The sequence below is a fragment of the Pteropus medius genome, unplaced genomic scaffold, assembly GCF_902729225.1.
Source record: "Pteropus medius unplaced genomic scaffold, Ma_sr-lr_union100, whole genome shotgun sequence".
Lineage (NCBI taxonomy): Eukaryota > Metazoa > Chordata > Mammalia > Chiroptera > Pteropodidae > Pteropus > Pteropus medius.
The window spans coordinates 2,286,749-2,313,766 of record NW_024347790.1 but is presented as its reverse complement, the minus strand read 5'-3'; the positions used below and the strand labels follow the sequence as shown (position 1 = coordinate 2,313,766).

General features: G+C 45.4%; 1 protein-coding gene and 1 non-coding gene across 15 annotated transcripts in view; both read left to right on the top strand.

Moving 5' to 3' along the window:
- Positions 1-27,018, top strand: part of NMT2 (N-myristoyltransferase 2) — a 57,143-nt gene that overhangs the window by 13,992 nt on the left and 16,133 nt on the right. For 2 of the 14 annotated variants that reach the window (XM_039877450.1, XM_039877451.1), the window contains exons 1-9: positions 10,132-11,254; positions 12,382-12,517; positions 12,896-12,938; positions 16,659-16,803; positions 19,933-20,051; positions 20,153-20,244; positions 20,346-20,462; positions 21,519-21,689; positions 22,838-22,946. In XM_039877450.1, the coding sequence (XP_039733384.1) occupies positions 11,047-11,254; positions 12,382-12,517; positions 12,896-12,938; positions 16,659-16,803; positions 19,933-20,051; positions 20,153-20,244; positions 20,346-20,462; positions 21,519-21,689; positions 22,838-22,946 (1,140 nt within the window). In that variant the 5' untranslated portion in view covers positions 10,132-11,046. Of the gene's footprint in view, positions 1-9,966; positions 10,081-10,131; positions 11,255-12,381; positions 12,518-12,895; positions 12,939-13,972; positions 14,636-16,658; positions 16,804-19,932; positions 20,052-20,152; positions 20,245-20,345; positions 20,463-21,518; positions 21,690-22,837; positions 22,947-27,018 lie in introns of those variants that run through there. The other 12 variants (XR_005656017.1, XM_039877444.1, XM_039877445.1 and 9 more) reach the window with 11 other exon arrangements.
- On the top strand, positions 3,998-4,116 carry LOC120614745 (5S ribosomal RNA). The gene has a single exon (XR_005656061.1). It is a non-coding gene; the product is annotated as a 5S ribosomal RNA (ribosomal RNA).

The window sequence follows — 27,018 nt, the reverse complement described above, 5'->3', positions numbered from 1 at the left end:
AAAAAGATGTTCGGCCAGTGAAAATGCATAAACGAGACAATATAGTGTAGTAATGACAAGGATCCTGGCGGCAGACTGGCCAGATTCGAGTTCTGGCTCTGCCGTTATCCGCCACGTGGCCTTTACAAGTTACTTAACCTCTCTGTATTTTAGTTTCCTCTTCCATAAAATGGGAATAAACAATAATAGTAATAATTATGATAGGACTTACCTTACAAAGTCGCTGTGACGGTTTGCAAGATCGATGTCTGTAAGGTGCCTAGGACAGTGCCTGAGACAGTAGGTGTGCTCAAGTGTTAGCTGCTGTGATGATGACCGTGATGATGTTGGCGGCGGTGCCAATGCCACCTTGTTCTCCAAAGCGGTTACATCAGTTTCCATTTCACCAGCAGCCTGCGAGCCTTTCCTTACATTCTTCTGATATTATTAGACTGTAAAACGTTTGGCAAATCAATGGGTAAAAAGTAGAATCCGAAGTTCTTTCATTTTTATTTTCCTACTGCTGGTGAGGTTGAAAGCGTTTCATAAGTTTATTGGCCATTAACGTTTCTTTTGTGAGCTTCTTATTCATATCCTCAGCCCATTCTTCTGTCGGTCTTTTATCTTCTCCTCATTGATTTTTACATTGATTTCTCATTCATCCAGCAAATATTTATTAAGGACCTTTCATATGTCAGACCCTGTTTTAGGTGCTAGGAAGACAATGGAAAAACACTGTCATATGGATCTTACATTCTAGTTAGAGAAAGACAAACCAATAAACGATATATTTTTAGCTAGCAATAGTTATATGAAGAAAAGTAAAGCAGACTATTCATAATAATAGCTAACATTTACCGAGTGGTTTCTATGTGCCAACTACTGACACTAATGTATTAACTCATTTTATTCTCAGTTTTGAATTTATTGACAACGTCATTCTTTTACAGGTATGGAAGTTACGGCACAGAGAGGTTAAGTAATGTTCTCAGAGTCACACAGCTAGGAGTAGCCGCCAAAGGAGCCAGGATTCAAAACCACGTGGTTAGACTGTAGCTAATGCCTGCAGTTCTTTTCTTCTCGAGGCTTCTGGGAGAGCTTTCCTCACTCAGGGCCTGTGAAGCAGTGCTTCTCATCCCTGTATAAATACTGCCAGATACCTCCGGGTTTGGAGGAAGGGTAGTAAATTTCATGCCAAAGTCTGTTGGTCCCTGTCAATTTATTTTTAAAGTTCAGATGAGAGAGAGGAGGAAAAATAAAACCTTAAAAAACCAGAGTTAACAAAAATGATAACAGTTTCCCCGTTATACCAAAATAAGTTAATATAATTTTAACACAGCTTTGTGTGTGTGGGGGTGTACATAGTATCAATTAACTCCTAAAATGTAACTTAACCGAAAATTTCATTATACAAGTGTCCAGTAAGTTATAGAATAGGTGATATAAACATATTTAAGGAATTTTTGGTGAAAGAGTCTGCTATGTTTTTATGTCTCTATATCTATTCCAGTTGTCATGAGTTTAATTTATCTGTTTCAGAAAACAAACAAAAAAAAGATTCAGATTTAAGACAAAAATTTCTGGATTTTTTGTTGGTGGAGATATTCCCATCCAGCTGGATGGACATCCATACCAGTCATCACCTCTCAGCCTATATCCCTCTGGATGAAAGCTTCTTGGAAATTCGGAGATATTTTAAACTGGGTGTATTGGGTAGAAAAGCCGTGAGTTCCTGGGCTCCTGGTGGTTTCTAGAAAAGCCATAACCGGCAGCAGTTAAAGGATGGAGGCAGGAGAGGGATAGTTCTCTGGGCTTTGAACCCAAGGGCATGTCTTTGATGAATCCGACACAATTCTGAGCACATAGTAGATGCTCAAGAAATACGTGATAACAGGCTGCAGTCGACTTTACCATCCAGGTAGGGAGGACTGTAGCTTTCAGAGGTATTTTACTGTCTGGCGATATGGGATTGGCACCACCTCAAGAGCCAAGATCATTCACTCATTCATTCACAAAGCCTTTGTTATAAAAGTCTACTAGCGTCGGCATGGAAGCATTAGAGACCTTAGGGGTACAGATATCAATAGCTTTCTTCTGTACCCCCCTCACGCACACCAACACAAGTGCACACATCAATTACTCAATCACAATACAGCAAATTCACTGCTTTACAAGGAACCAGCCGTGGGAGCATTGAGGGAGGAAAGCCTGAAATATTCAGAGTCCCAAATCAGAGAAGTGGAGATGTACTTCTCTATGGCACATTTCACACTCCAGTGTCTGGCTGTGATAGGTTCGTTTAAGCCCAATTGCGAGTCAGATATTTATGGGAGCCCTTAGCCACTAGACGATTTTAAATATAAACATCACAATACAATAGCGCAGATTTGATTCTCCTGGTGAAAATGAACTGCTCCCTTTGGGGTGAGACTGCCTTACTCTTTTTAGACCACTAGGGTACCCCTTGGCGTACCCTAGTGGTCTAAAAAGAGTAAGGCAGTCTCACCCCAAAGGGAGCAGAGAAGTACGAAGCTGCAGTTCAAGTGCTTGTCTCAGTGTTTCTCATTGTGGAACGTACCTTTCCTATTTTAACATGATAGAGGAACAAATTATCCATTTTGAATTAAAAAGTGTATGATTTTAATACATGGAGAACTGACCGAGAGTCCTTTTGTGACCTAAGTGTCGGGTGAGAAGGCTAGCACTTTCTATCAGTGAGGATACTCTAAGTTACAGTGTGGTAAAAACAGCCCCACGATTCTGTCCTGTAAGTCAACAGAGCTTGGGAGAGTCTCCGGCCTGCAGTTCATGTGTGCGGGCAGCGGCTTCTGCTCCACAGAGGAACTCGGGGACACAGGCTCAGGGTGGCGCTGTCACCTCTCGAGGCCATCATCCTGACAAGGCTGCAGGCCTTGGCTGGAAGGGCAAGTGAGCAAAGAGAGAAGTCTGACGGCTGGCCGGGCTTTCACGTGGAAGGAACACCTGTTACCTCTGCTCATCTTCCACTGGCTAAGCCACGCGCCCGCCCACGCCTCACGTCAGGAGGGCAGGAGGCCTGAGCATCATACCCTCCAGGCCCGCCGGAGAGGGGATTCAGAAACAACTGGTGAGCGGCCTGAGTCTTTGGTGCCGCTGCTGCCCTTCCTCTTCTCTCCCAGTGAGAGAGACACTGATCGGCCCAGTGGCTGGGCCCAGCAGCCACCATGGGGGCAGGGAGGGGACAGACGCAAGGGGACAGACGCAGAGACCGGCTATTTGCAGGGTGGGGTTGGGGAGTCACTAGAGGGCCAGCACCAGCTCCTCCTCACCCTCGTCCTCCAGCCAGGAAACGGAGAAACAAACACACACCCCCAACAAGAAGGAGAGTAAAGTCAGCATGAGCAAAACTCCAGACTCCTCTCCACCAGCGCCGAGAGGATTCAGGAGGGACTGGCAGATGTCACTTTAGGCTCCCCACCTGAGAGCTGGTCCCAAAGGCGATAACGCCTGTGAGTGGACAGTGACCATTCTAGGGCCACCAGATCCATGTACGAAGGTGGCATAGTCTTCTTTGATATCACTTTCACACCAGAACATCGCTTCAAGCCACCAAAGGTTACATTTCCGACAAGAATCTATCGCTCTAACGCTAATCGTCTAGTTCTGTGCGTGGACCTAAAGATATTCGGAGTCCGGCACGAACCATTTCTCAAGTCCTCGTTTCTGGCTGCTCACTTCTTACAGGCTACAGTCCTGGCGACCCCCTGGCAACAGAGCAGAACGTGACAGGATGGCCAGACAGTGGCCCAGGAGCCACGCCACGTAAATTGGCTTTTTGCAATTCTGACATTATTTGTGTGCCACAGAGAGAGCTGCTTATGATTTTGAAGGAGCGGGAAGGGGTGGATGTTGGTAAAAAGTAGGGTAGTTCTGTAACAGATATTATTCAGTCTTATTTCCTAAGGTTTTGTTGTAACTTAAGATGAGCTTACTATAGGAGACAGAATGGGTAGTAGCAACATTGAAAATTGTCATTCGTCTCTACAGCCATGCCACCCTGAACAAGCCCGATCCCGTCTGATCTCAGAAGCTAAGCAGGGTCGGGCCTGGCTAGTACTTGGATGGGAGACCACCTAGGAAGACCAGGTGCTGTAGGCGTTAAAAAAATAAATAAACAAGTAAATAAATAATAAAATCGTCATTTGTTCTGCAGTATTAGCTGAAGCGTAGAACAGGGGAGAGTAGACATTTGGGTCCAGTTGCTTGTAGTCAGTAAATGCAAAGCAGCTTAATTTTGTACAGGTGACACACGTGGCTGTTTATGCGAAGTCCTTCTGAGACGACATACTTTTTTGTTTAAAAAAATTGGAACTTGCTTTCTCTTCTTGGAAGGGAACGTTGATATTTAACAGTTTTTAGGGATTGTCATTTTATATGTACGTCTAATGGACACGTGGCTGTAAGATACCAGGTAGGAAATGAGTAGTTATGTGTTTTTGTTTTGTATGCCAATATATTGTGAAAAGATTAGAGGCTTGAATCATCATGAAAACCTGCAGTAAAATGCCTTAAGCTGTTCACCGTAAAGCGTGGAATACAACTCGCTCGGCGAATTGGCTGTATGCTGCGAACTACTGAAGTCTGCATTTGTTACTGTGCTAATAAACAGTATTAAAGCAAACGCAAAAAAATACCGGTGACCACGAATGATGTTTACCACACGTCTGAGTAGGAAAAACCCAGTTCCCCCCCGTTTCTCCTTTATTCTCACGCTACTGTCACACACAGCCCTTCTGACACCAGATGTGGGTGTTTTTCCTACACCGCACAATTCCGCGACTCCATCTGGGTGTCCAGGAACTCAGCTCTTTCCGACACTATCTACCTGGCGGTTGCATCATGTCCCATGGGTCAAGGGCTCGATCCTACATGGCTGCCTCCTCCCTACTTCAGATGACATCCGCAAGTCCCTTCAAGTTCGATTAATTTAGATGCCCAGAATTCAGGAAAACCATCTACTTGCTGTTTACCAGTTCATTATAAAGGGTATGGTAAAGGATACTGATGAACACTGGATGGGAGAGGCGCGTAGGACAAATGCGAGAGGAGGTAGCAGCTCCCACGCCCTCCCCAGGTGTGTCCCCCTTCCACACCTGCCCGTGTTCACCAGCCCAGGAGCTCTCTGCACCCTGTACTTTTGGGATTGCTGTGGAGGCTTCGTGAGTGGGCCTGATCACTCATTAACTCCATCGTCAGCCCTCCTCTCCTCTGTGGAGAAGGGGAAGGTGGGGCTGAAGATTCCAAGTTTCTAATCCTGGCTTGGTCTTCCTGGTGACCAGCTCCCGTCCAGGAGCCCACCGTGTCCCCTCATTAGAACAAGACTCTCCTGTCACCCAGGAAAGTACAAGGATTTTAGGAGCTCTGTGCCAGGAACCGGGGAAAGAGACCAATATATCTTTTTTTCTATTCACCTATTTTATAAAGAAATGAGAGAAATTTTGTTCTGAAGGCGCATATAGTCCAGTGAGGACAGCAGATAACACTGGGCTTGGAAGGATGTGCAGATGGCAAGGGGTCCCCTGAGTTAAGGCACCTACTAAAGATGAGGGAAGGAGCAAGGTTTCTCCGAGGAGGTGACACTGGGCCTGCATCTTAAATGACAAGCAGCTGGCGGGGACACGGAAAGAAGGGTGTCCTGGCTGTGGAAACAACATGTTTAAATGTGTACTAATAACAGTACCTGTTATTTATTGACCGTCTTCCTCCACGCCAGCCACTAGGTGGCGCACTTAACGGGCCCTGTCTGGTTAATTTCCCGTAGGCCTCCCGTTTGTGTTTTATCTGTTGCCTTAAGAACAACAGATGCTTCATAGGACAGGACTTTTCTTTGTTCTTGCTGTACTTTATGTTCCAGTGACTATTGCTGTCTAACAAACCAGCAACCGGTTTATTATGCCCGCAGATCCGATCCCATGGGTAGGGGATTCGGAAAGAGCACGGTTGGATGGGATCTCCCTGGGGGTCTTCAGGTGGTTGCAATCAGATTTCGGCTGGGGCTTCTGTCAGACGAAGGGCTAGACACCCAAGCTAGCTCATCAGGGCTGGCCGTTGATGCTGGCCGTTGGCCGAGCTGAGCTTGTTTCTCACGCAGCGGGCCGACCTGTGGTCTCAATAGCGTGGCAGGGGTCTCAAGGTCATCTGAAGGAGAGAATGTTTTATGAGAACCACGCGGGACCTGCGTGGCCTTTTCTCACCTAGACTCGGAAGTCACGTATTGACACATCTGTCGTGAGTGATTGGTTGTGTGTTACCAGCCTGTCCGCGAATTTCAAGGGGAGCGGAACTAGATTTTGTCTTTCATTGTGGTGGTGGGGGGTGGGGTGTCTTAAAAATTTGAGCATATGTTGAATACTACCACAATCCATCTTCTGACCAAAAATTATATATGTCCTCCCACATGCAGAATACATTTGCCCTAACTGAGGCCCTCCCCCAAATTATGTCGTATTCTGGTTTATTTCTTAGGCTCAGGCTTGAAGTCCAAAATTTTGTCATTTAAGCCAAGGCTGGGTGTGTTCGAGGCCCCTCACGGTGGGTCCGAATACCCATGAACTGAGCTGCTGCATCGTCCACCCTCCACCCATCGTGAGACAGTGGACAGGCGCAGGACAGCCACTGTAGATGTCCCCATCCAGAAAGGGGGAGATAGAGAACACCTCCCCATCTGTGGTCTGAGCCGTTCCAAAACTTAGCAACCTGACACCGGTTCTTTGATTCGAATTCAGCCCTACTTTTGGGGAGCTGCTCTCCATGGCTCTGGCCTCTGACCTTTGGGCTCTGGGTTGCACCCTTTGAGTCGTCCGTCTGAAAGGAAACTGACTTAGCAGTTGAGTGAGTAGCCTTCTGCGTCTGCTTCCCGCTTATAAAAGGCTGAGGGTCCAAAGGCCTCTCTTCATTTTGTTCTGGTCTGTCATTCTTTTAAAAGTGTCACGGGCTTCTCGTGCTTTAATTTACAATCCACTCCACTTGGCAAAAGCCACCCACAAATCTCCTGCAGATAAGCTTTCCTCTTCCCTGGGCTCCTGCTGAGGCTGCTGTGGGGCAAAGATTCTCAGAGGCGGGATCGGTTAGCGAGGATATGCAGGGCACATCCTTCGGTAGCTTAGAGGGCCTTTTGTCTGATTGGAAAGGTCAAAGAGGCAGCACCTAGATCTTTCTGACGTCCTAACGAAGGGTCAACGTGGCCAGTGAGGTTTGACTTTCTCTGTCCTGAGACTCTTTCTTAATATGCAAATCTTTTGCCTCCTGGAGATGCTGGGGTAAAGTATGGCTTTATTTTTTAATCTAGAAAGCACTGGCTGGGTTTATATAGTCCCTAACTTGCACTCAAAACCTGAGCAGCTCATTCTTTAAGCGCTCCTCTCTCATTTTGTTATAGTCAGTGGGGAGAAGCCAGCACTTTCAGCTCTCTGCCCAGAAATCTTTTTAGTTAGATCGTCAAGTTCATTAGATACGTTTTCTATTTTCCACATTATTCCTGGCAGCAGTTTTATCAACGTCCCTCTACTACATAACAGGGACCTCCTTTTCTAAATTTTTTCTTTATTTGAAAATGAAGAAATCATTGAAATACCGTTTCTTTATTTTTCTTCGAGGCCTCACCAGCAGCCTCCTGGAGGCCATCTGGCTTCTGCTAACAGTCTCCTCAGGGCCTTTCCACCTGGTCGTGATGCAGGTGCCTTGAGTTTTAGGTTTTTGTTACAACAGCCCTCCATTTTCGGATACCGAATTTCTGTTCTAAGTTTTTATTGCTGTGTAACAAACCATCACAAACCTAGTGACATAAAACAACTACCACTTTATGTGCTTGCAGATTCTGTGGGTAAGGAAGTTGGGGGACAGTTTCTCACCTAGGGCTTCTTGTGCAGGTGCAGTCAGATGTTGCCTTGGGGAGTCTTCTGCAGACTTGACTTAGCTCATGGTCCAAGAGGGCTCCCTCCTGCGGTCGCTGGCTGGTGCCAGCTGCTGCCCGGAAGTTGAGCTGCACTGTCTACCAGCCTGGTGGTCTCGGGGCAGTCAGACCTGTTACATGACTCCTGGCTTTCTCCAGGGGTGAGCATCCCAAAGGAGCCAGGTGGAAACTGCATGGCCTTTTGTGACCTAGCCTTAAAGTCACAGAGTGTCACTTCTTCTGTGTTAAGAGCAAACGGATAAGATTTGCTCAGATTCAAGGGGGAGGGGAAGAGACCTCACTTCTTGTTGGGAGAAGTATCGAAGAATTATCAGACATGTTTTGAAACTGGAGTAGTGTCTGGCCAAGGGAGAACCTCACAATGTAATTGCAAGAAGTAGACATGCCCACCTCTTATTATATCTGATTGTTAGTCTTTGGGCGATACCACGTGTCCCCAGTAATAACAAGTTATGGTTTAAGGAGCTTCGTGTATTTATAATGTATTTTTGTAAAATAGGGACACAGTACTTCACATCGTATACCTTCTATTCCAAATGAATTAGAGAATCCCCCCCGCCAAGTCATAAACAGAGGGAAAAGTATAAAAGGATATTTATATAATTTTAGAATAAGGAGGGCCTTTCAAAGCAAGATTTAAAAGCCAGGAAGCCACAAGAGAAAATTTTTAAATAGTAGACTCCATAAAAATTTAAAATGTCTCTGCAGGAAAAGATATCATAAATACAGCTGAAAGCTAAAGAAATAAACTGGGTAAAGTATTTGTAATCTAAATAATAGATAACAAACTAGGCAAAGTAATCTAACCATAAAGTAGTATTTCATAGGTCTATTGCAAAGATTAAATGAGATTAAAGTTCCCAAAGTAAAAATATCTAATAAACGATAGTTTCTATTCATGCTAATATAAAGAGTACCTACAAATCCATTTTTTTAAAATATGGCTAACAGAAAAAGGCTATGAATGAACAAATCGTGAAAAATATAAATGGTCAATAAACACATGAAAACATGTGTAGCCTCACTTGTGATTAAATAAAGAAAAGTCGAATCTGCAGTGAGATTTTTTTTCTACCTGTAAAACTGTCGGGGATGAAAAAGAAAGGTAATATTTCAGTCTGGCAGAGCAGTGGGGAAACTGACGTTTTTCTTTGCTCGTCTTTGTCCTTCATAGGCAAAGGTGTTTTTTCCCCTGCTCTGGCTTCTTTCAGGATTTTTTGTCTTTGTTTTTCTATAGTTTGAAAATGATATGCCTAGGTGTCGTTTTTTAGGGCATTTATCGTGCTCAATGTTTTCTGAGCTTCCTGGATCTGTGGTTTCGTGTGTAACACGAATTGGGGGAAATTCTCAGTTATTATGGCGTCAAATATTTCTTCAGCTCCCCCTCTCTTTCTTCTTCTTCGGGAATGCCCATTACGTGTGTGTCGCACCTTTCGTAGGTGTCCCATGGTCCTCGGATAGTCTGTTCTGTTCTGTTCTCTTCGCTTTTCAGTTTGGGGGGGTTTCTGTGAAGGTTCCCCTGGCTATATCTTCAAGATCAGAAGTTCTTTCTGTAGCCATGCCCAGTCTTCTAATAAGCCCATCTAAAGCATTCTTCATTTCTGTTAGTGTTTTTCATCTCTGTCATTTTTTCCCTTAGGATTTCCACCTCTCTGTTAACATTGCCCGGCTGTTCTTCATGCTGTCTGTTTTGTCCGTTTGAGCCCTTAGCATATGAGTCATGGTTGTTTGAAATTCCCATCCTGATAATTCCAGCATCCCTGCCATGTCTGCTTCCGATGCTTGCTCTGTCTCTTCCAGCTGTGTTTTTGGCCTTTTGGTATGCCTTGTAATTTTTCTCCTGATAGCCAGATGTAATAAACTGGGTAAAAGGAACTGCTGAAAATCGGTTTTTAGTGATGTGGTGGTGAGGTGTGGGGGATTGGGAAACACTCTATAGTCCTGTGACCAGGCCCAGTCTTTTAGTGAGCCCGGGCCCCTGGACCGTGAACTCACCAGGATGTCTCCGTTTTCTCCTCCCCACTGTAGGTAGGACAGGAGAATGGGCTGGAGTCGGGTGTCCCGAGGTCAGTCAGGCCCCTGGCAGGTCAGGCCCTGGGGGCCTCATTTCTCCCGAGGGCAGACATCCTTAGGAAGAACAGAGTTCTCTGGTGTGTTTCAAAATGATTCCCCCTCACGGTAAAACTCACAAAAATGTGGGAGAGCCCTGGAGTGTTTGATGCTCAGACTTGTCCCCATGTACCCTCCAGCACTTGGTCAGTTACAGTGGTTTTCCTAGCTGGGCACCGGTTCCTGTGGTGGTTTCAGCTGGTGACTGTCTGCTCTGGGGAGCAGTGACTCCCTGCATTCACCTCTCTGTCTCTCCCAGCTGAGGGTAGCAGTTTGTCCTGTGTCACTGCCGCTCTTACAGACCCAGGAAGAACTGTTGATTTCTCAGTCTGTTCGGACGGCATGATGACTTCCAAGCTCCTTACCTGCAGAAACGGAGACTGTGACTTACTGTTGGTGGAATGGAAATAGATCTAACATTTATTAAAGCAGTCTTAATTATCTACTAAAACTAAAACTCTGCACGCCCTTTGACCTAGCATGTCCACCTTTGGATGTGCTAGCATGAATGAACAAGGATGTAAGTACCAGAATATGTTCTGGCAGCTGCATTTCTAATATAGGAGTGAAGTAGACGTATTTACACATATGGGATGCTCTCCAGCTGTTAAAAAGAAACGAGGTAGCGCAATATATCCTTGGGAAGAAGTCCAAGACATATTGTGAAATGGAAGGAGGAAAAAGACAAGTTTCAGTATGTTTAAGAATCAGTTTTTGTTTAAAACTTACTCATAGTAAGAACGAAGGCATGCTTAGAGAAGACAGACAATTTTGGAAGAATATATTCTGGAACAACTATTGTGTCTTATGTGATGAATACGTATTTGAGAATTAGGTAACAATTCAAGAAAGAACAGGTGAAGACCAACAGGGCTAATTGAGAACAGTGAGATGCAACTGGTCATTTCCATCACTTTTCCGACGTCGGGCAATAACGAGATAATAACCTCTGACTCTGAATTTTAATTGACCTTCTGGGGACATTACAGTAGGATAGGCCCAAATAAATGGAAAATTTAAATCTCTTTGTGCCTCATTTGCTTTCAGAAGAGGACACGCAGAAGATGACAAAGGTTCCAAACAGAAGTGTTTTACCAAAAAAATGTTTTCCTCATTTGGAGTTTTTTTCATTGTTAATCCGTCTAGGAAAAGTCTATATCAGGAAAAATGTACCCCTCTGCAGAAAAGCAGTTTCTTTGGTTCTGTCATGTCCAGATTAGTGGTTTGTTGTACTCAAAGATGTTTCTAATGAATTTTCTTTGATAACATGTATCGCTCCCTTAAAAGGCTAAATAGAGCAGTGGCGTTGTGGTAACTGTGAAAGCTGTTTCCCTTCTGTTGTGAAATACGGTTTATATCTACAATTTTCCTGCTCAGATGACTTCTCAGCACCCTGCGGGATGAAGAGTATAGACTGATATTCTTCTGAGTTACTCGTCCTGTTAACTTCCTAATCCGACTAAATTTCATTTCCCACTTACCTCCTCACACTACACCAAGCCATTCTTAGACGTCAGCAGAGTGTCTGAGAGTTGAACTCAATTCTGACACTGTCTGCCCAGAGATGGCATCAGATCCCACAGGTTATGCCTTCGGGCATAAGTCACAAGTCCAGATTTTAACCCGTAATTCGGACAGACGGGCTGTAAATCAGATTCCCAAGACCTTCTCCACGGGTTCCGTTAATTTGCTGAGAGCAGCTCACAGACTCGGGAAACATTCTACTTACTAGATTACCAGTTTATGCTAAGAGTATCCACCTCAGGAACATTCAGGGCGAAGAGATGCATAGGCCAAGGTGTGGGGAGGGGCTAGAGCTTCTCTTTTCTCTCCAGACGTGCCAGCACCTCCACGTGTTCACCAACCCAGAAGTTCTCCAAACCCTGTCCTTATGGGTTTCTATAGAGGCTTCTTTGCATAGGCACGACTAGTTAAATCACTGGCCATTCTCCTGCCCCTCTCTCCTCCCTGGATGTTGGGGGTGGCACTGAAAATTCCAACCCTCTAATCACATGACTGGCTCCACTGGCAACCAGCACCGTCCCTAGGTGCTTTCCAAAAGTCCCTCATTAACACAAGAGACACATTTAAGCTGTCATCATTCAGGAAAGTCCAAAGGTTTTAGGAGCTGTTGAGTCAGGAACCATCAATGAAAAACCAAGTATATGTGAAAAATAATATATTTTGGTCATCTGAATGATCAAATATACATGTTTCTTATAAATCACAAGATAACACATCCTAACATAGTTTTTTTCTCCTACGTGTAACGTGTGTTGTTCTAAATGATCCATTTTATATAACGATCTGTTTTGTTTTACCCCCTGTGAATTTCCTAACAGAAGTGCCAGAGGGGACTTGGGTGCCAAAAAGAAAAAGAAGAAACAGAAGAGAAAAAAGGAGAAACCAAATTCTGGAGGCACCAAGTCAGACTCTGCATCTGATTCCCAGGAGATTAAGATTCAGCAGCCTTCAAAAGTGAGAGCCCTGTTTCATTTCAGCCTGTGTAGCTGCTCATGCATGTGAGCTCAGCGCCCTGTCGGATCAGAGGTGTAGTTAGGGTTTGGTCGTGACTGTGCCGATAGTAATCGGAGGGTATTTGCAGCCTTCCTAAAACTGACACAGGCACCCAGGTAACTAAGACGTACACGCTGTGCTTTTGTATGTATGAGGAGACCGCCTGCATTTTTCCCATTTCTCAGCAAATTAAGTTTATAGATTGTAGTCGTAGAACAGACTCTCAATGTGAGCGGTTAGGTTTTGTTTTTTGAAGTTACACTAAATATTTGATGACTTTTAGTTCGGAAGATATTCACGTTTTAATTTTTCTGGGTGTCTGTCTAATTATCTGAATAGCACAACACCATCTGGCAGCAGATTTCAGCAGGAGCAGCCACAGGTAAGTCTTACGTTGACTTTGAATCGGACCAGTCTTCGGTGGCCGTTCTTTATTCCCTTGCCGAGGGTGGGAAATCGCTCCTAATGTTCCCCCTGAAGACACGTTTTTGACTAAAGCAGAGGTTGTCAGGCTGGGCCTCGTGCTGGCAGATCAGTACATCCGGTGGTACAGATGGCAGGTGCCCCCGTCTGTAGAGCCAACCCCAGTCACCCCAGCTGTGAACAGAGGCCGTGCGTGCCAGACTCGGGGAAGCACAGAGCCTTCTTGATGCAAGACACTCACAGTAACGAGGAGCAGAACTAGCTGTCATGGACTAGAGCTATTTTCATGCTCGCGGCGTGTGGTGTAGTGGGAAGGGCTCGGGAGGCGAGTGGGGAGCCCGGGCCCCGAGGCTCTCAAGCTCGGCCTTCGCCCAAGGTCCTGCCCATCCTTAAGCCCATTTCCTCATCTACGAAACGGGGACGATGCCTTGTCCCCGACTCACGGGGCCGTTGTGAGGTTACAGGTAGATCCTTGTTATTAAGTGGCTTCTACGTTATTAAGCACTCTGCCTCCGTGGCAGGGATGCTCATTATGCAAGTTTTGTGGGGTTTATTATTTTTTTTTCTTGTACGGAGTTTGCGTATACGCACAAAGTGAATCTTGCAGGTAGTTTTGTTGTTGTTGCCTGTTTTACATGTAAGGACCAGGAATCACTGAGAAGGAAAATTTCTTGCCCCAGTTTTCCCCTGACCGCCTTTATGGGGTGAGAAGAAAATGGAGTCTTCCTCCCTAGTTTTTCACCTTGGTTCTCAGGTAATAAATATTCTATCCACTGGACCTAATTTCCAAGGTAACGCATATAAGGTACACCATAAGCTTGCAAGATTTGTTTTTTCCATTTCTAAACATTGCTTCATCAGATAAATTCGGGGTCACTTATATGCAGTTGTGACTCTCTCCTTATGGCTTCTGTCATCACCATCAGCTCCTACCATCTCTGTACCCCTAGTGATTTCGAGGCCTTCTCCTATTTCTGGTCACTTAGAAGAAACTAGAGCCAGCCAAAGCTGGAGGAACTGTTAGCATGATATGGTAGAGAAATTCTTTTCTTTTTAAATTAAGAATAAGTCAAAATTGTTTTAATATGGGTTCTTCTTCACTGTGTGTTTTAAAACTCAGCTCCTTTTTTTTCTAATTTATTTTTTTGAGCTGATGCCAGCTCTAGATAACCCCGTAAATTATAGTGGACTGTGTTTAGAGAATATTCTGTTGTACACTCAAGAACCACAATAAAATGATATTTATCTAGATTCTTGTAGACTTCTTAGTGGTAGAGGAGTTAGACATTTCTTCCTAGTAAGTATTAAATTTGCATTAATAAGTATTAGATTTGCAAAATAGGGGGCGAAGTGTACAACCGATGTACTTCACAAAGAGAAGAGAGAGAGGAAAAGAAAATTGTCTGACTCCTACACAGGAGTAGAATAGTGGGAAGCTAACGCGGGGTTGGTACCCGCTCGCTTCTCCTAACGCTAATTCATTTCTCCCCAGGTGGTCCTACTACAGCAGGTGGATGGATAGGTTTAAGGATTTATCGTAGCTGAGTTTTCCTGACTGCTCTGTCACCGTGGATTTGAAAATGGTGCTTTAAGAAAGCAGGGGGATATAAATAATTCATAAATGGCGATTTCACGTAAACACCGCTGGTCAACCTGGTGAGGCTCATTAGTTAGGTCGAGTAGAAAGCACGCTGAGTAGTTCTCTGTGGAGTCAGGACAGCACTGGCTTCCTTGGAACAAAGATGCTCGTTCCCGTTTCTTACAGGATAGTTTGCGTTTGATATATGAGTGTTGAACAGTTTGCATTTGATATATTAGTGTTGGGGGCTTTAACTCCTTTCAGGAAAGAAGAATTACCGTGACACATTCACCGTAGACACTGCAGGTGTATTTTTTGTAAGAGTGGGTTCTGCTTTGCCCTCGTTAAGATAAATGGATGCATGCTCACGCATCATTAGCTGGAATATGCTTAGTTCCCATTCGAGGTATAAGGCTCCTAACAGATTGTGTTGTCCGGGGTTCAAACGGATGCAAATTTCTCTTTGCTAGAAACCAGTTGCTTTTATATTGGAGGTTCAAAAGAGACCCAAACAGGAGAAATCAAAAAACACGATGAATTAGAACAGCAAAGTATTTTGTTAAATTAGTCATATGTGTAATTGAGATGTGAGCCTTGCGATTTAGATTTTAATCAAAATGTAAGAGCTTACGAGAATTGGGGCAGTCCTGGGTGATGCTTTAGGCTTACAAGGGGAGACATTAAGACTTGAAGCTACCTCTGGTTAGACTCCCGCACTTCGTTTCCTTGAATCATTGTGGTGGCAAGAATCTTAAAGGAACCCAGTTAGTAAAGGAACCACGGGACGGTCTGTACGAAATAAACCCCGTTTTGTACTGTGTCAAACAAGTAAGCTCCGGGTTGAAGGCTTTGCTGCAGACCACACACATCGTGGTCAAAGTTGAGCAGACGTCCAGAGCTGCTGTTTGTAAATCACCAAGGGTCCCTGGTCCCTTTCCTTGGTCTTTATGGCTTGTTGACATGCAGGAAGCCTAAGGGCTCTGAAATTCCTTCCAGCCACTTCTGAGCTATAGTAAAGAGCCAGTCTTCACAGGGCATCAGAATTCAAAAACTAATCAACAATTTTGCATATTGAAAAAAACCATCGATTTCCATATTCAGTCCCAGGTCCTACTCATTTCCAAGATAGTCTCATTTTCCACATAGCATGACGTTATTTGAGGGATTTCCCCCCACCACCCCCCCAAAAAAGCTGGGTAATCTTCAGAAATAACGAATGTTGGCTTTGATGAGAGAAGTTTAGAATTTAAAGGTACATCAATTTTATAGGCTGAGAATATGTTTTACTTAAAAAAGGAGGTTAGCCTCCAACGTTGAGTTGGGGAGAACAGGCTAGGAGTGGTGCCCAGGATCTGATTGACAGAGGAAATGGCCCATCCTTGTGGGAGGGTTTGTTTCTGGAGGACCATCAGAGCAGGAGGAGAGGGCAGGGTGGTGTGGGAGGAAGGCGCCCTTACAGGCTTCCTTTCTTGATCCACTTCCTTCCCAGCTCAGTGCTGAATGCAGATTTCTTTCCTTCTCTCTCTCTCTCTCTCTTTCTCTCTCTCTCTCTCTCTCTCTCTAGCTCTCTCTTTCTCTCTCTCTCTCTCTTTTTCTCTCTCTCCTTAACAAGCTAAACATTCCCCTCTCTGCCTCGATTCCATTCTAGAAGTTATTTCCTTTGTCCCCACATTGCTACTGCAGAGCATTAACCCTAACAGTGACACCAGGGCTAGTGGCTGGCTGGCTGCTGCTGTGTGACGATGGTGCATGCCTTGCATGTCACTCCCTTTTGCTGCTCCGCCCACATGACTGATGGTCAGGACCCTTTGCAGATGGGTGGGAAACCAACCGAAGCAAAGGGTGGTTCGATTTCCTTCAGATTTCTCAAACTGTCAGAGCCCCAGTGAGACTGTAGAGCTATCGTAGTCTTTAACACGATATGTCCGCTCGTATTTTAACACGTGAGCGTACGTGAGCCCGAGGCCCTGGCCAGGCTTGGAGGAGGGCTGTGTGTGTTCCGGCTGCCGTCCCCGTGGCAGAGGCGCGCGTCTCTGCCCCGGGTTCTGGAGCGGCGGCGGGCTCGTCATGGTTTGTGTCTGTGTGTCTTTGCTGTCATAGAATCCTGCCATTCCAATGCAGAAGCTGCAGGATGTCCAGAGGGCAGTGGAGCTGCTGTCCGCGTGCCAGGGCCCCGCCAGGAACATCGATGAGGCTGCCGAACACAGATACCAGTTTTGGGACACACAGCCGGTACCCAAACTAAGTAAGCTCCTTTGCCTCCCCCACCCCAGCAAAGCCGCGTTATCAACAAACAAACAAACAAACAAAAAACCACACAAAACACACTTTACTTATAGAACTCATACCGCAGATTAGAAATTTACGCAAAATACTTTTCTTCTTAAAATATAAGTATTGAGTAGTGACGTTGGCTGTCAGTAATAAGAATTTTAGTTTCCCCACACTTGAAACATGGACGTTTTAAAAGTACCTATAAAATAGGGAGTCTCCTCCACCCCCTACTTCTTGGTTCTGAGCTTAATGGAGTGGTTTTTCCTATACGCAGATTTTTAGCAGCCACACATCTTAGTTATTCCGAAAGACGCGGATAATTTGCCCTGTTCGGTCTTACTGACGTGGGAACGTTCATGCTGTTGAACAGGAGGGTTCTGAACACGCACCAGTGGTGTCGAGTGTATCACGAGTGCAATGACATTTGTAATAAGGGAACAGGGACCCCTCGGGAAGAAGGCAGCCAGGGCTGAGGGGCACTCAGGAGCCTTCGGAATAGGCTTTGCCTGCTCCGTCACTTCGGTTCCCATAAAGGTCATTTGACTATTCCTCTTTCACGTTATACAAAAAAGGAGGACGATGTAAATAAACATCACATGAATGTTTGTACGTGTATTACGAGCTCAACCTGCTGTTTGGTATTATGTTTACCTGAGGAAAGATTGCCCTATGATTATTTCTATGTTTTTCTTTCTTGATTGTTCGGGTTCCCGAATCTGTGTCATCTAAAGGATTAATTGCCATCCCAAAGTCTTAATTGCCCAGTTATGTACAAATAATCAGTTTTATCACATATAAATCAGGGCACAGTCCTTCTCTGTGCCTTCGATAATGGTTTTCAAACTTTTTTCGGAGTCACTGCTTGTCTCCTACCCATGAGCTTCAGACTGTGAAAGAGGAAAGAAAGAAATTTTCCTCCCTGCCTTTTCTTTTAGGCTCTAGAAGCGTATTTGATCGTGCAGGAAGACTCTCTAGAGTGAATTGACAGGATTTTAAGTGATACTGGATTGAGTGACCATTAGCTAAAATGATGTATTTCATTGATCTGAATGTATTGAGTTCAGCTGAATGCTGCTTGGCAAACTGCTGGTGGCTTTTAGGTCACCTCCTGGTGTGGAGAAAGCCAGCCCCAGGGCACCTATCCCTAGCACACCTCTTTGGGAAGATAGCCGGTTACTCACCACGCTTCGTCCCCTCCCCTAAATCCAGTCCCTAGAACCCCTTGTGTGGAAGAGAGGGGGCCAGACGTAGGGGAGAGTGTGTGAAAGTTAGGGAGACTGTGCCTCTCTGTTTCTCTCCGGAGCCACGTTCCAGTTTGGTCTATACACGCCCAGCTGTTTGCAGCTTCTCGAACGGCATGATGCCCTGATGTTGTGTGAACAACCAAGCCCTAAACCAAGGTCTAAAGGGGCTCTCAGGGAACAGCTGGGAACCTGGCCACTTGGGCTGACACAAGGAAGCCTAAGGTGTTCCTATGGTGATGCGGTGCTAGAGTGGAGATAAGACAAAGGAAAAAAAGATTAGAAAGAAGAGAAAAGAAATCCCTTGGAGCTAGTACAAACCCTGTGACTTCCACCTGGAAGATGGCTGAGATGGTAGGACCTTGTACCTGAGTGTCATTAATACAGCAGACACTTGGGTTCTCCCCTTCTGGTCTTATTTGTTTATTTGCTCATTTTTTTGTTTTGTTTCGTTTTGTTTACATATAAGCGACATACGTTATATTAATCTCAAGTGTACAACATAACGATTCGATGTAAGTCTGTATTGCACAGTGATCACCACAGTAAGTCTAGTTAACATCCATCATCTCACGTAATTACAGAATTTTTTACTTATAATGAGAACTTTCAAGATAGACTCATAGCAACTTTCAAATCTGCAATACAGTATTATTAACTATATTCTCTATCCTGTACATGACACCCCAGGGCTTAATTTATCTTCCCATCCCTGGGAGTTTGCATCTTTCGACCCCTTTACCCATTTCTCCATCCCCCACCTCCCGCCTCTGATACCCAGTCTATTCTCTGTAGCTAGGAGTTCTTTTTTTTTTTATTTTTTTATTTTTAGATTCCACATATAAGTGAGATCATACGGTATTTGTCTGACTTATTTCACTTAGCGTAATGCTCCCAAGGTCCACTCATATCGTCACAAATGGCAGGATCTCTTTTTTAGGGCTGAATAATATTTAGGAGATATTTGTCGAGCATCTATTATTAAATGCCAGGCTCTGGGGTACACACCCGGGAGACAGTGCTGGGAAAGTAGGGTGAGTGGCGGCCTCATGGGGTCGGGTTGGGGTGGGGCGGATGAGGGAGGATGTACTCCAGGTAGGAAAAGCTTAGTCAGGGAAAGACGTGCGTAAGCTTATGCCTGAAAACACTGGAGCGACCAGCCCCGGGAAACGTGTGGAGGGGGCATGGGGGGCTTGCAAGTAGAGGGGAGCCCCAGATGGCCCTGAGCCAGGCCAGCCTGAGGGCGGCCAGTGTGGCTAAGCCTGCGGAGCAGGGCGGGCGGGGCCGAGGGTGGCCAGGCAAGCAGCGACCGCGTCAGGAGCTGGAATTTCCTCCCAGTCACCTCCGGGAGCCTTGGAGAAGGAGTCGGAAAAGGACACCTTAGTGGCACCCTCCAGAGACAGTGATGACGCGAACTGCACAGCCAGCGGTCCGGGTGGGGAGACGCACCGTCCTGAAATTAATTTCAGGTTTTGCTGGGAGGTGTCAGAGGCCCCCGCCGCCCTGCCCCTCACCCCTAATTTGCAGAGTAAAAAGAGCACGTCTCTAAGGCTGCCCTGGGGCCAGCATCGTCCCGGGCGGTGCTGCACCATCATCGGCCTGTCATCCGGGGCTGGGACAGAGCGGAGCCATCACTGCCGTTTCATTAAACACGTTATCGTCGGATGACAGAGGATTTCTCCTCGTATTGGTGAAAGAGCAGTTATTCTCCGCCACCGCCCAGGTGCCCTTTTCACTTGAGAGGCAGCCGAAGCAATGCCCTACGTGATGCCATGTGTTAAAAGCTCACGGGCCGTTCGCATCGCCCGCGCGCTTCGCCATCCCGCGTCCTCTGTCTCCCTCCCTCTGCCCCCGTCCAGATGAAGTCGTGACGTCTCACGGCGCAATCGAGGCGGACAAGGACCACGTGCGCCAGGAGCCCTACTCACTGCCGCAGGGCTTTACGTGGGACACGCTAGACCTGGGGAGCACCGAGGTGGTGAGTCCGCGCCCCGCGCCCCGCACCCCGCACCCCGCGCCCCGCGCCGCGCACGGTCCGCGGGCTCCTCGCGCAGCGACGCCGCCTCTCTGCCCCCGCAGCTCCGCGAGCTCTACACGCTGCTGAACGAGAACTACGTGGAGGACGACGGCAACATGTTCCGCTTCGACTACTCGCCCGAGTTCCTGCTCTGGTGGGTCCCGCCGGCCGCGGGTGTCCGCCTGTCCCCGCGTCCCCGCCCCCCACCCCCGGGCGCTCACTGGCGCCTCTTTTCTTTACCTACGTTGACTTCAGGGCTCTGCGTCCCCCGGGCTGGCTCCTTCAGTGGCACTGCGGGGTCAGAGTGTCTTCGAACAGAAAACTGGTAGGGTTCATCAGCGCCATCCCAGCAAACATTCGGATTTACGACAGGTGCGTAATTGAAACGTGCCAGTGCCCGGTTTGCTGCGTTGCTTTTCCGAGAATTGCAGTTGTGATAACAGAGGCTTTTAAAAAATGACTTAATGCCATTGATAGTGGGGGGGGGTCGTGTTGGGGTGGGGGTAGGGGTGTATGGGAACTCTGCACCTTCTGCTTAGTTTTGCTGTAAACCTAAAACTGTCCTAAAATATGTTTGTTTAATTTTTTAAATGTTGGTCTCTGGACAACAAAAAAAAAGCACAGTTCTCTCTCTTCCTGTCAGTCCCATATACGCACGCAGAGATGTTTTATGTACATATGCACACATACACAAACATGGATATATGTATGTGGCAGAATAAACGAAGCTATAAATGCTTATTTCAGATTCGTTTCTGGGGAAAATTACTTTAAAAAAATTGGAGGGAGGGATTTTTAAAAGCCTTTCTCTTCATAGGTTCAGCATGTTGCGGGTCTCCAGCTTGCAAAGTCAGATGTCAAACGCGTTTACTTTGGGTTAGCTTATTTACTGCGAAAAAGCATTTGCCCTCAAGGGACATTGTGTGTCAGACGAAATGCCTGCCTGCCGGGAACCAGAGCAGGGAATGGGCTTTGACGCTCTCCAAGGTCCGCGGTGGCTCAGGACAGCACCAGGTCTGTCCTGGCCGGGGCACCTCTCAGGGATCCTGGAGATGGCATTGTACCCAGAGTAACACCTTATCAGGTTCTGCATCAGGGTGACGGAATTAGTGTGATTGTACACGTCACAGGAAAAACACATAGAGGAACTTGGAGGCACCTCTGATCCAGTTTCTAAACTGAAAACTTATAAAAGACCGAAGTCCTGTAATTTATTTAGACCATGGCGTCTCCATGGTCTAAAGCTGCGATCCTTTTGGCAGGCGAGTATGGGGAACAGTGTATCAGTCTGACTTTGTGAAATATCTAGATGATAAAAGATTTTCCTTAAATATTATGTTGAAGGAAGTCTTTCTGTTTCATATTCTTATGTTTTAAAAATGTTTTCATCTTAGGTTTGCTCTAATTTTTGACATCTTTGTGTCCTAGTGTGAAGAAGATGGTCGAAATCAACTTTCTTTGTGTTCATAAGAAATTGAGATCAAAACGGGTAGCCCCGGTGTTGATTCGAGAAATAACAAGAAGAGTGAACCTGGAAGGGATTTTCCAGGCCGTTTATACCGCTGGCGTGGTTCTCCCTAAGCCAGTGGCCACGTGCAGGTAATAACCTTGCATGTTCCTGTACTTAAGCACTGAGCCTCCCTGCTCTGTTGCTACAAGTATTATTCTCCTGACAGGTGGCGCAGAGGGATTTCGGCTTACCCGTGGTCATGTCATTCGTGGGTAGCAGAGATGGAGACTAAACCATTGAGCCGGGTCCTCTTGCCAGGGTACTTGTGTGCCAGTGACCCAGAGCTCTATTTTAGTGTCTCTTCCGTTTGAAAGACTAATGCTTTCTCTGTGTTGGGGAAACCCAGGGCGTCATGATCTTGAATGTCCAGTGTGGGACCATTTTCTTCCCTCCTCTAACACTCGGTCTTAGACTGTGCTCTCCAGTGCTCTCAGGAACTCTTCCAAAAGCTTGATAAGCATCAGTGGGAAAGCCCAGACATACTTGTTCACTAAGAGTAAGAAGAGGCTTAAGCTCTCTTTTTATGACTCCATCTGCTCTTGCCGAGCTTGCAAAGGTTAATCCAGTGAGAAAATTGTTTATCAGATTGTCACTTGACTAACCTGTTTCTGAAGCATCAGACTTTATCTCCTTCCGCTGTTTTTACAGACTCAATAAAACAATACTTAAGGTAAACACAGTATAAAAGATACAACTATAAAATTACTATTTCCTGTTGAATTATTCATAAATAGAATAAATAAGACTTCACAGGCATATTTTAACACAAATCATTCATCCCAGTACCTAAACTGGAATCACTTAAGAAATTCAAGCTAGTTTCTCAAAAAGTTTTCTTGGTGTGAGTTGTATAAACATGAAGACTACTCATTTAGGCAGGATATGTTCATGTTTTTAAACTTTTGGGTTTGCTTTCTGTAGAATCGATGATGGTCATTAAATATTTGCAAACCGGGCATTATTAATATGACTTTTGCCATTTTAAGATTCCTGTTTACTGAAAGAGATAAAAAGTCGTAAACTATAAAGGAACATGTTATGAATGTGGGACATATTTTAGAGGTAAAAAGTGACTGATAAAATAATTGCGTAGGAAGAGGGCCAGCATCCAGCACTGCGCCAGATGCCACGTAAGTGTTCATTAAATGTTCTACAACTGAGAACTGAGCTGAGATAAAAGACTAAAAACGTGGAGAGTTAGAAATCAATCAGATTTTCAAACTTTATTGTATTCCAGATACTGGCATCGATCACTAAACCCCAGAAAATTGGTAGAAGTGAAATTTTCTCACTTGAGTAGAAATATGACTTTACAGAGAACAATGAAACTGTACAGACTTCCGGATGTAAGTAAGAATGATTTGCAATTTTTCAAGGCTGTAACAACTGAAGCTTTTCATGTCGAAAAGAATTATTTGCAGGAGACTTAAAAACTGGCTGCTGCATCTGTGGACATGAATATGTAGCTAAAAAGACTACATAGAATTCAAGGCCTGTAAAAGTAAGGGCGTTCACTTGGAAATACCAGTTCGTTTGTTTTTAAGGCTTTTTAGTTTCTTCAGATTGTGGTTGGATGGGATTGAAGTCAAGATATGTAAGTTTTGAAATTTTTAGTATTTATGGTTTGTCAAGTAAGAGGAAAAAAGTTCAGACTTCTGGTGATAATCTTAACTCAATGGAATGGTATTTGTCTTTCTCTGTCTGACTAATTTCACTTGGGTATTACCCATTTTGCCACAGATGGCGAGATTTCGTTCTTTTTTTATGTCGTCGCTGATGGCAAGATTTTGTTCTTTTTTTATTACTGAGTACTAGTCCATTGTAAAAATTTAAATGCGCTTACCAGTCTTGGCTTGGATGGTGTGTTAGTAATCTATCACTGTGTAACAAATGACTACAAACGTAGCAGCTTAAAGGGACACGTTTTCTGTCTCCCAGGTTTGCGGGTCGGGAATGAAGGCACAGCTTAGCTGGAGCCTCTGCTTCAGGGTCTCTCATGAAGCCACCGTCAGGTGTCAGCCAGAGCTGGGTCTCATTTGAAAACTTGGCAGGGATGGATCCACGTCCAAGCTCACGTGGCCGTTGGCAGGCTTGAGTTCCTTGCAGGCCAGTGGACTGAGGACCTCCATTCCTTGCTGGCCGTCAGCCAGAGGCTGCCTCAGTTCTTTGCCACGTGGGATTCTCCACAGGGCAGCTGACAGCAAGGCAGCTTGCTTCATCAAAGCCAGCGAGGAGAGAGTCTTCTAGCAAGAAGACTCTGCTAGCAAGATGGCAGTTAGAACCTTATTCTCAATTCACAAAAGTGACATCCAGTCACCATTGCCATGTTTCGTTGGTATGACACAAGTCACGGGTCTCATCCACACTTGGCGGAGTGGATCACAGGGGCGTGACACCAGGAAGTGGATATCCCTAGGGCCATCTTAGAATCTGTCTGCCACAGGTGGGATCTTCTATTTGAAGTTTTGATTTCTTCAGAGTTGTTCTTTTTGGGAGGAGAGGGGGGCGGTATTTGCAAAGTAGTTCAGGAGATATTTTAGCGTGGTTGAGGGATTCGTGTAATGTAGCCATGTTCCTCTCGAACATGGCGAGAAGGTGACCGGTCATGGCCGTTCTATGCAGCGGACCCTAGTTCCTTCTGTGTCTTGGCTCCTTGTGTGTTTGCCAAATGCACATAATCAGTGCCTCGTGGATCAAGGTCCCTTTTTTCTCGATGGTAGACGAGAATTATCTGAGGTCTGACCTTAGGCAGAATTTAATAAGGAGAGAAGTGGTGGTGAAGGGAAGCAGATGCTGCAAGGGTCAGGGTCATCATTCTCTTCGGCTTCATGACCTGGCAGCAGGACCGGAAGCCATGCTCTTCTCTCTGCCTTCGGTGTTGGTGCAGACGGCGGGGGCTCAGACCGATGAGCTCACTGCCTCTCTGTGAGGCCAAGCAGGGAGGGGGAACATAGATCAGAACAGATGGAAATAAAAACCGCAGGTGACATAAAGAGGGAGGGTCCACACAACCTGGGGAAGAAGGAGCGGGCCTCAAGCTAGGGTGACAAAAAGGAAGGTAAGCTAGTGGAAGAGAATGCTCTGAAATGGAGAAATAGGAAGATGTCCCAGGAGGTCACACTGACATCATAGCAGTCAATATTTACTGACTCCTTTGAAGCTGGAAACAATTTCTGCTAATGGTCAAGCCCCAGCGTGACCCAGAGGGACAGAGTCCCAGGGGCATACATGGCAGTGAGGAATAAAGAGGCACAGCACACATCTGAGATGAGACACCGTTTGTTCTCAGTGTTCTCCTTGCCAGGTGTTAAGTACTTTGCTACCTGCAAGTTGGATTAAACACTTCAAGCATTGAACCTAAGGCAGTCCAGCTTGTGTCTAAGGAAAGTGCCCACTTACATGTCGGTTACCCAGAATGCAACGGAGAATAAGGCGTTTTTCATACCTATCATTGGTTTATTCAGGCCGATTGGAATTTGAGCTGCTAAAAGTATGTCTGACATAACGTCCATCCGCCTTTATGTTTTTGTACGAGAATCAAGCAACTCAGATAACGAATTTTAATAAGTTGGTAATAAATCACTGGTCAGGCTTTGTTTTTTATTTTTTTAATTTTTTTTATGGTGACATTGGTTAACGAAATCCAATAAGTTTCAGCTGTACACTTTAACAGTAAGGTATATATGTGTTTACACTGTGTGTTCACTTCCCATAGTTAGATTTCTTTCTGTCACCACATATTTGACCCCCTTTACTCCATCTACCTTCCCCTCACCCCCTACCCTCCGGTAACCACTAGTCTATAGTCCATGTCCATGAGTCTCTGTTTGTCCTGTTCACTTGTTGCTTTTAGGTTTATATCCCACATATGTGATATCACATGATTTTCAACTTTTCCTGTCTGGCTTATTTCACTTAGCAGGATTCTCTCAAGGTCAATCCATGTTGTCACAAATGGCAGTATTTCATCTCTTCTTATGGCTGAGTAATATTCCATTGTATACATGTACCACAGCTTCTTTAGCCAGTCATCTATCATAGGACACTTTAGTTGCTTCCATGTCCTGGGCACTGTGAATAATGGTAAATAATGCTGCTGTGAACATTGGTGTGCAAATATCTTTTCGGATATGGGTTTTCAAGTCTTTGGGGTAAATACCCAGTAGAAGGATTGCTGGATCATATATGGTAGATCGATTCTTAGCTTTTTGAGGAACCTCCACATTGTTTTCTATAGAAGCTTTGGTTTTTAGTTCCCCAATAAACTGAAATTTATGAAGTGCTCTCCCATATGTTGTTCAGTATAATCTTACGATACCCTTTCGAAGTTGGTTTTTCTTATCCCCATTTTACAGATGTGAAGCCTAAGGCTTGTGAAGTAGCAGTTGACACTTAGGGGCCTGTCACTGATAAGTGGAGGACTTCGGATGCAGGCCCCAGACGTCCATGTTTCACCTGTCAGATCCCTTGGCTTCTGCCCTGGCCTCCAACACACGGCCAGACATCTCGCTGTGCAGTCGTGAGAATGTAGGTTAAGGCAGGAAAGGACAATTGTCAAGGTCCAAACAGCTCTCGTTGGCATGTTCCAGTCTCCCTCCCTCCTTCGAAGTCGAAGGGACGAAAATAAAGAGTAAATTAATGAAAAAGGGGGGAGGGGTAAGAAGAGACGAAAGTACAGATATTCGGAAACTGGAAGGTGCCGACAGCAGTCTCTTGAGTTAGAAGCCTGACAGGGCAGCCTATGGCAGACCACCCTCCCCTTCACAGGGGACCAGCTGGGTGACACCGCCGCTGGCAGTCACATCATGTTACGTGTACGTGTACGGAGAGGAACCTCACTGAACACAGCTTGTGCCCCGTGGACCAGCATCATTCTCTGATTCATCATTACTGATTCTGCGTACGGTGCCTGCTTGATCTCTTTTTCGTGGACTTCTGAATATGGGTTAACATTTATTGTGGCCAGTATCGTGCTAGACTTTGAACACTCATAGTCTCATTTATTACTCATAACAGTCATAGGAGGGCAGGCCATTGTCCCCATTTCACAGAAGAGGACACGGAAACACCAGACTGTTTTGCCCAGGGTTTTGTAGTCAGGACAGAATCGTCCCGGAGCCTAGGCTGTTAGCTACTGCTGTCTGAAATGCTAAAGTTTCTCCAAGAGTAATGCATTTCCCTACCCTTAAATATTGGTTTGTTTTTAATTTGGTGTTGAGCGTTTCCAGACAAAATTGGATTTTTCCTTTTTATTGGTCAATGCTCTTAAAGGTGAAGGAATTTGAAGCCAGTGTCTTTCTGCTGTTGCAAGGACACGCTTGTGAAGACGTGCCAAGACACCTGAGACAGTCTAGATTTAGTAGCAGTAGACCATTGTTATTAGTGTTTCGTGTCCTGCTGCTTCTCTTTAAAAAATCA